The sequence below is a fragment of the Nyctereutes procyonoides genome, unplaced genomic scaffold (assembly GCF_905146905.1).
Source record: "Nyctereutes procyonoides isolate TBG_1078 unplaced genomic scaffold, NYPRO_anot_genome, whole genome shotgun sequence".
Lineage (NCBI taxonomy): Eukaryota > Metazoa > Chordata > Mammalia > Carnivora > Canidae > Nyctereutes > Nyctereutes procyonoides.
Window position 1 is genome coordinate 8,334,463 of NW_026575034.1, and position 12,108 is coordinate 8,346,570.

Consider the following 12,108-nt stretch of genomic DNA (forward strand, 5'->3'; position numbering starts at 1 on the left):
AGAATGTATATGTTTCATTTATTTAAAAATCAAAGTTGAGTAAACTAAACTATCTTAAATGGATGGTGATGGAAGTCAAAGTATTAAGCAAACAAAAGAAGTGGTTACCATCAAAATAAGGATGGTAGCTCCTCAATCAGGCAGAGGCAGCATCCTACCGTGAGAGGATAAATGGAGGTGGGTGGGATTCTAAAGTGTGCTAATGTTCTCTTTCTTGTTATTTATGCACATACACATTTAAAACATTATTTACGTTTATGTACTTTTAATACATGTTATATTTCACACACAAGTTAAAAAAAAAGGATGCTTACATTATACTTGGGTTTTTTCAAAGAAGTACTTAATAAAATTCTGATGAAACTGCTACAGTTGCTTACTATTTACTGAAATAGTTAAGGCTCTAACAGTTACAAAGACTTCAGAGGCAAAAAGTGAGCTTCGTAAAAGAGCAAAATGTTCCCATTGCCTAGAAATATCTTCAGAATGCTAATGCTGAAACAAGATGTGTTCTGTAAAAAGGCCATCTGCTCAGGCTGTTTATTGTCTGCTACAAGTCATAATCCTACTTGCATCAGTAATTACTTGTTCAAATATAAACATAACAGGAAAGATTAAGATTTCAGGCAATACACAAAAAAAAGACAAAGGCCATAATTCCTAGTAATTCTGTATTAAACAGCTCAACACAGATATCATTCACATAGATAACCTCTTTCTTTAGACTGCTCATCTTAATCACCATCTGATTTCCCATTCATGAAAAAAACCTACATATTTTACTTACTTTTCTCAAGTGGCTACTCACTAAACCTTTTTTTAGCATAAAAGCATGCCAAATAAATTCTATCTCTAGAATCAGCAGCTCAAAAACAAGCATAGCTTTAATCTATAGAAATATGACACTGTAATAAAAAGGATATTTTAAGTGAGTCTCTTTATAAATCCAATAAGCACCGAAATCATCTATTTTTCTGAGTAAAAATTTTGCTAGAAATAAGATGAGAAAGTACTGGTCGTTTTATCCTAAAAATAGCAATTTAACTTTTATTTCATGATACAGGAACATCAGCATGATTAATTATCTTGTACTGGGCATACAGAGATGAAAGACACAGTCCATACACTTAAGAACATGGTCTAAGGGAGACAGAACAGTAAACAGCATAGGGTATCACAGGAGCTTATATAAAACGCCTTTAAGTAAGTGAGGGACATTTGAGTTTACCCAGGAAAAGACAGAGCACTCACTATATATACATATATACGCACACACACACAAACATACATACACACACATATATATATACACACACAAATATATGAATAAGGAAGGGTCATCTCTGTGGGCACAAACTGCCTCTCTATGTAAGTATGGAGGAAAATGGTAAATCTGAAGAACTATAAATGGTTCACTATGATTAGAGCAACAAGAAGCATACAGTGACAAAGTTGAGAGGTAGGGTGATACTAAAGAGTCTAGATTTTACTTAAAGGCATTAAAGAGTCATTTCAGGACTTTTAGAATGGGAAACAAAGGATCAAATGTGTAATATACTTCTGCCCAATGTGACTTAAAGACCTGGTCTAGGTCCAAGAAGAAACATGGTCTAGTAGGGAGACAGACATGCAAGCAGCATCATGGAAGTTCATGCAATGAATACCTATAATCAAGTAAGTGACAGCTTAAAGTTTGTGACACAATGCCAGATTTCAGGTTGTACTACAAAGCTGTGGTCATCAAGACAGTGTGGTACTGGCACAAAAACAGACACATAGACCAATGGAACAGAATAGAGAATCCAGAAATGGACCCTGAACTTTATGGTCAACTAATATTCGACAAAGGAGGAAAGACGATCCACTGGAAGAAAGACAGTCTCTTCAATAAATGGTGCTGGGAAAATTGGTCATCCACATGCAGAAGAATGAAACTAGACCACTCTCTTGCACCATACACAAAGATAAACTCAAAATGGATGAAAGATTTAAATGTGAGACAAGACTCCATCAAAATCCTAGAGGAGAACACAGGCAACACCCTTTTTGAACTTGGCCACAGTAACTTCTTGCAAGATACATCCACGAAAACAAAAGAAACAAAAGCAAAAATGAACTATTGGGACTTCATCAAGATAAGAAGCTTTTGCACAGCAAAGGATACAGTCAACAAAACTCAAAGACAACCTACAGAATGGGAGAAGATATTTGCAAATAACATATCAGATAAAGGACTAGTTTCCAAAATCTATAAAGAACTTATTAAACTCAACACCAAAGAAACAAACAATCCAATCATGAAATGGGCAAAAGACATGAAGAGAAATCTCACAGAGGAAGGCATAGACATGGCCAACATGCACATGAGAAAATGCTCTGCATCACTTGCCATCAGGGAAATACAAATCAAAACCACCATGAGATACCACCTCACACCAGTGAGAATGGGGAAAATTAACAAGGCAGGAAACAACAAATGTTGGAGAGGATGCGGAGAAAAGGGAAGCCTCTTACACTGTTGGTGGGAATGTGAACTGGTGCAGCCACTCTGGAAAACTGTGTGGAGGTTCCTCAAAGAATTAAAAATAGACCTGCCCTACGACCCAGCAATTGCACTGTTAGGGATTTACCCCGAAGATTCAGATGCAATGAAACGCCGGGGCACCTGCACCCCGATGTTTCTAGCAGCCATGTCCACAATAGCCAAACTGTGGAAGGAGCCTCGGTGCCCATCGAAAGATGAATGGATAAAGAAGATGTGGTTTATGTATACAATGGAATATTACTCAGCCATTAGAAACAACAAATACCCACCATTTGCTTCAACGTGGATGGAACCGGAGGGTATTATGCTGAGTGAAGTAAGTCAATCGGAGAAGGACAAACAGTGTATGTTCTCACTTATTTGGGGAATATGAATAATAGTGAAGGGGAATATAAGGGAAGGGAGAAGAAATGTGTGGGAGATATCAGAAAGGGACACAGAACATAAAGACTTCTAACTCTGGGAAATGAACTAGGGGTGGTGGAAGGGGAGGAGGGTGGGGGGTGGGGGTGAATGGGTGACGGGCACGGAGGGGGACACTTGACGGGATGAGCACTGGGTGTTATTCGGTATGTTGGTAAATTGAACACCAATAAAAATTAATTTATAAAAAAAAAAAAAATAAAGTTTGTGACAAAAATATAAAGTTCATCTAGAAGAATTCATGAGTGCTAGGAAAGGGCAGGGAGGGAATATAAATATGTATAAGGTGTAATATTACTTTGCTTTCATTTCACTGTGGCATCCAAGCACAAATACTTCTCTTGTTCCCAAAGCACACGCACAATGCAAAATATAGTAATAAATTGATAAGTGGATCAAGATTTTAGAAGCAAAGACTCTGATATCTTAGTGGGAGAAAAAGGAGGATTAAATTATTTTGGTAAACCTTCTTTGGTAAAAGAAGGATCCAGTGCTTGGTGCACACGAGAGAAGATTAGAGTGGAGGTAGAAGCCATTCTTCACAATACAGACCCTTGGAGTTAAGAGGTATACAAGGTGGAAGTGACAGACACCGAAAAAATCAACGGAAGAAAGGGAGGTCTCCCTCCACTCCCTTCAGAGACAAAACACATACCAGTTACCTTTATTAAAAAATCCAGTCCTCCATTCATGAAGGCAAACAAAAAAACAAAGACAAGGACTCTTAATAATTTGAGACAAAGGGTAGATTTAAGTACACCCCATGAAAAATAACTATTGCCAGGCAGATCATTTCAAATGCAGGCCCCAGACATGGAGCCAAAATAAGGCTTGTATTCCTTGAATACAATGAACTGCCTCCCTCCCAAATGTATCATTTGTGTTTACAAGTGTGTAGCTGTGGAATTACTAACATTAAGAACATTTACTGTTTAATATTAGCAATAACTCAGCTTCTAATACAATGAAAAGAGTTGTCTGGATTCAAGCTGAGAAAATAGGCTTTCAAGTTTGATGTTGATTTACCTTTGACTGTTTAATGTCCTGGGTCTTGAAAAGTCACTAATTTATAAATTCATTCATTAAATAAGTTTTAAATTGAATACCTACTATGTGCCGTGTTACCTTCCCAGGTGGTTGGGACACATCAATGAAGAACAAAAAAGAGAAAAATCCCTGCCTAACCTTGAGGAGCTGAAATTCTGGAAAATTTACTTTTCTATGTATTACATCTCCTGACCTAAGTTTTAAAAGCCTTAGGCAAAATGCTGACAGTGATCTCTCACACTAGGATCACAGGTACTCTTTAGTTTCTTCTTTATCCTCGGTTCCAAACACAAAACACATCCTTTTCCCCTTTCTTTTTTTAAAGGGGAGGAGAACTGAGTAGGGAAATCAGTCTGACTGCCCTGGGGACGCAAAGGGAGGCAGCTGCTGGGAGGCAAAGACAAAGTTCATATAACCAAGCCAGTTACATGCAGCTATATGAATTCAGGTGAGAAATTAAGAATGTGAATTAAGACACATCAATGACAGATGAGGGATGGATTTGAGAAACATTAAGGATTCTCCATTAACAGGATTCTAAGAGGAATGTTGGTAAAAAAGAAGTAAAGGTCAAGTATGAATCCCAGGTTTCCTATTTTTACCTGTGAGAAAAGTGTCAACGTAGGTCTGTTCTCTCAGGTCTTACTTATCTCTGTAACCATGGCAATAATTCTTGACCAAACTCTAACAAAATTCCTGAACATTCACTTAGTTAAAGGGTAATGATGCTACTCTATGTGCCCCAAGCCATGGACCAAGCTAAACCAGGATGACAGCATGTTTAAAGTAAACATGAATATTCCTGATATGCACCTGGTGTCTGACATGCATTTATACCAGGAGAGTCACACAGCAGGTGCCTATGCAACCAGCTCTCTTTGAGAACTCTAAAACTCAAGCAAACTTCCTTGGGTAGAGACATCAAACATGTGTCTTTGAGGTTTGCAGCTAGAGAGAAAAGTACATCCTGTGTGACTCTTTCAAAGAAAGGATTACTTGGGAGCCTCTACATGACGTCTTCTATCTTTTTTTTTTTTGCTGTAGTAAATCTTAGCTGTGAATACAACTTTATGTTGAGTTACAGTTTTCCCAGGGAACCACGGGACTAATGGGTAGTCCTGAGACACTCAAAACAGGATCTCTAGGAGTGGACAGGAAATTAGGGGTTTGGTGGGGTGGGAGAAGAAATGAATTTAATTTCCTTGTATAGTGCCTTGATCATCTTCATTACCTTCTTTAGAATTCTATGGTTTTTGTGCAGGAAGTATGCTTTGTTGTTGCTATTGTTTTTTTTACCATTTTAGCCTCATTGCCAGTTCAAAGTTCTCTTCAGCTTTAACTCACTCCTCTATGTTATTTCTATTAAATTTACAAACAAAATATGAAGGAACATCCTTACTTCAAGAATTGATCCTGGTATATTTTGTGATCTTGTTCCAAATCTGATAGAGGGGTTACCACTATCTTTGAAATCATTATGTTAAGTTCATTCTTCTTCAAAGACCCTTACTAAGCACTGCCATGAAATCAGACATTTTGCTAGGCGTTCTGAATAAAAAAGATTAAGATATAGCTCCTGTCCTAGAATCGAGAGGACACTTAAATAAACATGACAACAGACCAAATATTCTCTAGGCTTTTCTTAATGTTTCATTTCTAACAGCATTCTAGATACAGGCAATAAAAAAGATTGCATCTTTAATGTCATAGGGAGACTGCAAGTATTACATTATAGCTGTATGATGGATCAATCTTCTCAGAAAGCTCCTCTGCAATAACATGCAGAAGTCTGAATAATGAACTACTCCATGGCTGAGTCAATGAGAAGCCAAAGGCAACCAGAGCAATGATAAAAATATTACCAGAAGCTATCCCTGCTTCCTGAGGATGAACACAGTATACAACAGTCTGGCAATTCAACAGCTTTGCTATCCTTAGGTAAGTTTATGTTTCTAAAACAATCATTCTCTGCAGAGTTTGAAGTACAAAGTACGACAGCATGAATAAGAAACAATTTCTCATTCCTTCCATATTTCACTTTGAGTTCTATTTGCCCCTGCTAATATAACATCTTTGAAAACCTATATTCTATGTTACTCATGTCTGCAACCTCAAAACTACAAGCCTGACCTTCTTAAGCTCAAATATATATATATATATATATATTTATATATATTTTTATATATACATTTATATGTGATATATATTACATATATAAGCCCTAATATATGTCAGTTTACATTAAAACAATATTTATACCATTCTAAGCTCATTTCTTTAGAAATATCAGATTGCTTTAAATAAAGAAGTACTAATTATTTTATCATATTTTGAACATAATTCAAGGACTGTCAACTAAACATACTTAAAAGTAATGAAAAAATGCATTTATAAAGCATCCCTCTTTTTGAATTTAAACTACTTTTTTATAGATGTAAACTTAAGAGTTTTATGGAAATTCTACTGTGTACAGATTTCTGACAAAACAGCCTCAGAAGAGCTAAAGACAACTCACAGTCTGCTAAGTGGAAGAGCTGTTTTCATTGACTGATGATAATTCTAGAAAGCTCCAATATACAATAATAGACAAGTATAAGAGAAGTTGAGAGAGGGAGCCGGAGTGGCTCAGTCAGTTGAGCATCTGACTCTTGGTTTCAGCTCAGGTCATGATCTCGGGGTCATGAGATTGAGGTCAGGCTCTATGCTCATCCTGCAGTCTGTCTGAGATTCTCTTGCCTGCTCCCGCTGCCCCTCACCCCCGTTGAATGTATGAGCTCTCTAAAAAAAAAGAAAGAATAAAATCTTAAGGAAAAAAAGGAAGTTGGGAGGAGATTTCAAGGGAAGAGAGTGAGTACAGAATAAAAGAGTATAGAGTATATATGGTATAAGAATATAGAATCTGAACAATTGAAAAAAATGCAGAAAAGAGAGTCGTCATATTTGGGGGGATTGCTACAATAAATGATTTTAGAAACATAACCAACAACAACAAAAATATTATCTGAGGCACTGGTGCCAAGCTAAACATACCACTAACTAATAATATTCCAATTACTGCTAAAATTTAGTAAGCAGTTACAGATCAGCTACTTTGCAAAGCACCATAAATGGATTCAATCCTTAAAACAATCTTATGAGATAGATATCACCATCAACCTCATTTTATAAAGGAAGAAATCAGAGATTAAAGAAGTAATTTGCCCATTACTAAATGGCTAACTAATCAAAAAGTCAAAACCAGAAATCAAGTCATATGATTCCAGATGCTGAGAGAAATATGCTATCCTGCCTCCTCAACTGGTAGAATGAGCCAGTAAATTGTGGGAATATTAACAGTAAACTGTTTCCTGCATATCCTTTTAGAGAGACATTCACAAATAGGAGAACAGAAGTTCTTTTACCCAGAAGTATAAATTTCAAATTTTCAAATGAAGACAAGGGAAATATGCTTATAGACACTATGGAAATAACTATCTTTTTCACAACTATCTTTCACAACAAAGCTAAAAGGTTTGATTTTCAAACTCTATAGATTCTAAGTAAAGCAAACTACTGCATACAACTAACACATAACCTGTAGTAGTTAAATGGAGATACAGCACAGTAAATTAGCTGTGAGGATGAACTATGGAGTCAGATTGCCTAGGATCTAATCCTGGCTCCACTATAAGTAAGGAGACTCACTTTTTAATCTCCATGCCATAATTTCTTAATCTCTAGAAGAGTATTCATATACTGTAATTATATGAACCTCAAAGGAAATTCAGTAGAGTATTAAATTAACGTTAGCAGTTTGTATTATTAAAATGAAGTACCTAAAACTAAGTGGTAAGTCATTTTCAATAAATGCCCTTATGCAAAAGTTCCATATACTGCAACACTAAATTTTATATACAATGAATGTGAATATAATCATTGTATTAAGATATTTCTAAAAAGTCACTAGGAATTCTATGTGAAATAAAATGAAACAAAACAATACAAAATGAAATGTGTATTATCACTATCCTTTTCCTTTTCTTCCATAAAGGAAATAAAATGAAAGTACATCTAGTCTCACTTTGTAGAAACTAAAAATTAAAATTAATATGTAAATGTAGGGCAGCCCCGGTGGCGCAGCAGTTTAGCACTGCCTGCAGCCTAGGGTTTGATCCTGGGGACCCTGGATCGAGTCCCACGTCAGGCTCCCTGCATGGAGCCTGCTTCTCCCTCTGCCTGTGCCTCTGCCCCTCTCTCTCCCTTTCTCTCTCTCTGTGTCTCTAGGAATAAATAAATGAAAATCTTAAAAAAAAAAAAAAGTAAATGTACATGGTCTTTTAAAAGGTCAAAGCTTCAAACAGAAATATGTTATCATAATCTTCCTATCGACAATAAATTTTTTTAGATATTTCTTCTGAAACAATCTCTTCTTTAGAACACTGGTCCTTGGAATGCCTGGGTGGCTCAGCGGTTAAGTGTCTGCCTTCAGCCCAGGGCGTGATCCTGGAATCCCAGGATTGAGTCCCACATGGGGCTCCCTACATGGAGCCTGCTTCTCCTCCCTCTTGCCTGTGTCTCTGCCTCTCTCTCTCTCTCTGTGTCTCTCATGAGTAAATCAAAAATCTTTAAAAACAACAAAAAAAGAACACTGGTCCTCATATTTGTTTGGATGGCAATGCACAAGCAAGTGAGGGTGACTTTATGGACCCCCCAAAATGATGATGATGTCCTTAATGGTATAAGAACTAGGAAAAACTTTACTAGATTACAGAGTTGTCCATATATATGCAACACATATGCATTTTCTCCAGTATGAAAAAAAGTAACAACAAAGCCAGATCTATGAAAAATCTAAGCAAGACCAATATAATTTCTTCATTAATAGTAATTTGGTACTTGTTAATAATAGTAGCTAACTTTTGAATACATGTTATGTGCCAAGCAATATGCCAAAGAGATTTACATGTGTTATCTTTCTTACAATTTATCTTGCTCATAATCATATGAGGTATTCATTATTATTTTATTTTGACAGTGAAACAACAGGTTTCAAATAGGTTAGATATAATTTAATTGAAGTTCAAATAACTGGTAAATGGGAGTAAGGATTCAAACTAATCCTGACTCAAACCTTGTATTCTGAACCACAATACTACACTTCTGCATTATGCAATAATATCTAAAAGTTTAAACATCTTACATAATTGTATTTAAATTTTATGCTAATAAGAAAGAATTACTATTAATCAATTTTAAGTAGCAATGGGAGGATTATTTAAGAACTGTTATTGGGGATTTAAGGTATGTATCGTGATTATAGTTTATAATATTGTATTTACATACTTGAAAGTTGTTTAGAGAATAAGTTTTAAATATTTCAAAACAAAAAGAAATGATAATTACGTGATGCAATGGAGGTGCAAAGGAGACTACCTTCTCAATACATCTGTTTTTTTATCACACCAGGTAGTGATAAAAAAAAAAAAAACGGGATCCCTGGGTGGCGCAGCGGTTTAGCGCCTGCCTTTGGCCCAGGGCGCGATCCTGGAGACCCGGGATCGAATCCCACGTCAGGCTCCCGGTGCATGGAGCCTGCTTCTCCCTCTGCCTATGTCTCTGCCTCTCTCTCTCTCTCTGTGACTATCATAAATAAATAAAAATTAAAAAAAAAATTCTCTCTTGGGGAGAGAATGGCTGAGAAGCTCCTATTATTTACTCTGGAAATTACTTCTAAGTGTAAGGTGCTTTGTTCAGTACACAGTTAAAGAAATCTAGTTCTGTACACTATAGTACAAATAAAGGCCTTCTTACTGTGACATAAGCCAAATGTAAAGTCAATCATTGATCGATTAACCTAACTCCTGAAAGAGAGATATTTTTAGATAATAAAATTAAGTTTTAGGGGATAAACTAAATCTAGTCTGCTTTGTTTTTAGTCATTCTAGAATTTACTTATTTTATTTTGAAGGAGGCACAAAGGTTAGTGCAGTAAAAAAGAAAAAAATATAACCCTTAGTCTTTGGTCTGATTGCTATTTGCTAAAGGAAACATTACTGAAATAAATATTCAGTTTTGCTGAGTCCTCTAACAATATTACCTTATACGTCAATGGTTTCTAGTTTTGTATTATTATAATTAGCATTGGATATGAAGTCATATAAAAATAATTTTCATCATGACAACTGTGAAAAGACTGTTCATAGCTCAAACATGTCTAGCTCAATCTAACCTAAAATCTTATTATTCTGGAATGAATTTTTTAAAAGACAAATGTCTTGACTCTGTTAGATAGCTATTAAAGAAGGAAAAAAAAAAGTTAAAAAAAAGTTAAGAAATAGAATGTTGACCATTCTATTTAAAAATAACCTTAAATCAAGCCTTAAAATACATTTACCTTATGATATCCATTGCCTGGTACAGTATTTCAGACTGATCAACTCCAAGAACCTTCTTTGCCCCAGCTTTAGCTGCAAACATAGAGAGAATTCCAGTTCCACAACCAACATCCAAAACTACCTGGTGTGATAAAAAAAAAAAAAAAAACAGATGTTATTGAGAAGATCTAGTATTTTAAGTTCTATTCATATATTATGAAACTACTGATGAGGAATAGACTACAAAATTTTAATATTTTATGGATCAACTTTGGTAGTAATTTCTATTCAAAGAAACAAACTGAAGATATCATTACAATGAGTTGTTTTAAATTCTTTTCTTTCTTTCTTTTTTTGGACATATGCTCTATCTATCCCCAACATGGGCTTGTTGAACTCATGATCCCCAAGATCAAGAGTCTCCTGCTCGACTGTTCTCCTTCTCTACAGCCAGGCACCAAGTTGTTTTACATTCTCAATAGTATACTTGACCATATTCTACTACAATCAGATGCAACAATGTAAATGAAGAGATGTTTTACATAAAATAAGCAATTTCTGTGGACTTAATAGGGAAATATTGTTTTTAATTTTCCTATTGTATGTATGCTCTAATTTAGGCTTAGTAATTCTAAATTTTAGCAGAAATAAACTTTCTGAAGTTTGAAAGGCAGGAATTAACTAAGCAGTATAACCTGATCCAATACAACTTAAAAAATGCTTATAAAGGAATTCTAGAGGTAGGATATTACCAAATTCCCTCCATTTCCAAAATAAAATATTCAACTCATTTAAACCATACCGGCATAAAAACAACAAATTGGCACTTTAGGATTTAGGAACTTCAAAATAGAAGTTTAAAAAATCATACTAAAAAAAAAAAATCATACTCATTACCATTGGTGAAGTAACAAGAATCAAAGTTTAACATGATACTGGGGACAGGTAAAAAGCAATTATTTCTAAATCAAGAACTGCATGCTATCTCTAGGATTCAGTATAGTGAAACCTGCTCTATTCACAGTGAAAAACAAAAACAAATTGCTCAGGACACACATTAAGCCAATAAATACTCAGAGGTACAGTATTCTGTGAAATTACTGAAAACTGTAGTGCCTTAAGTATTTCATTATTGATGGTCTAAAATTCTATGTACTTATTCCAAAATATGAAATGATTTTATTATTCTCCTGTAAATAGTCACAGAGTTAAGTGCAGGCATTGATCACAGTGATGGGATATGGCAACAACAAGGCCAAGTCTCTGGCTTAACGAAGCTTACCATCTTGTGGGGAAGACAGCCAGTGAATAAAACAAATATAAAATAATGTCAGGTAGTTGTGCTTTAAGGAAAAATCAAGCACCAGAGTAGAGGTTAGAGCAGGGAAGAGGGGATACAGCTTTTTAGATTTTTTTTTAAATTCTTTTATTTATTTATGATAGAGAGAGAGAGAGAGAGAGAGAGGGAGGGAGAGGCAGAGACATAGGCTCCACGCACCGGGAGCCCGATGTGGGACTCAATCCCGAGTCTCCAGGATCGCGCCCTGGGCCAAAGGCAGGCGCCAAACCGCTGAGCCACGCAGGGATCCCAGCTTTTTAGAATTTTAAGTAGGTCTGTGAATATATGTTTCTGACACATGTGAGCACATAACTGCAGGAAGTAAAGGAGCATGCTATACAGAGATCTGGACTGTGTCTTCTGGCCACAGAGAATATTAAAGGAAAGGCACAAAATTCCAG

General features: G+C 35.7%; 1 protein-coding gene across 2 annotated transcripts in view; it reads right to left on the minus strand.

Annotated features, from left to right (window-relative positions):
- The window catches only part of PRMT3 (protein arginine methyltransferase 3), a 124,775-nt gene that overhangs the window by 88,108 nt on the left and 24,559 nt on the right, over positions 1–12,108 (minus strand). For both annotated transcript variants that reach the window (XM_055317790.1, XM_055317791.1), the window contains one exon: positions 10,389–10,510. In XM_055317790.1, the coding sequence (XP_055173765.1) occupies positions 10,389–10,510 (122 nt within the window). The remainder of the gene's footprint in view (positions 1–10,388; positions 10,511–12,108) is intronic.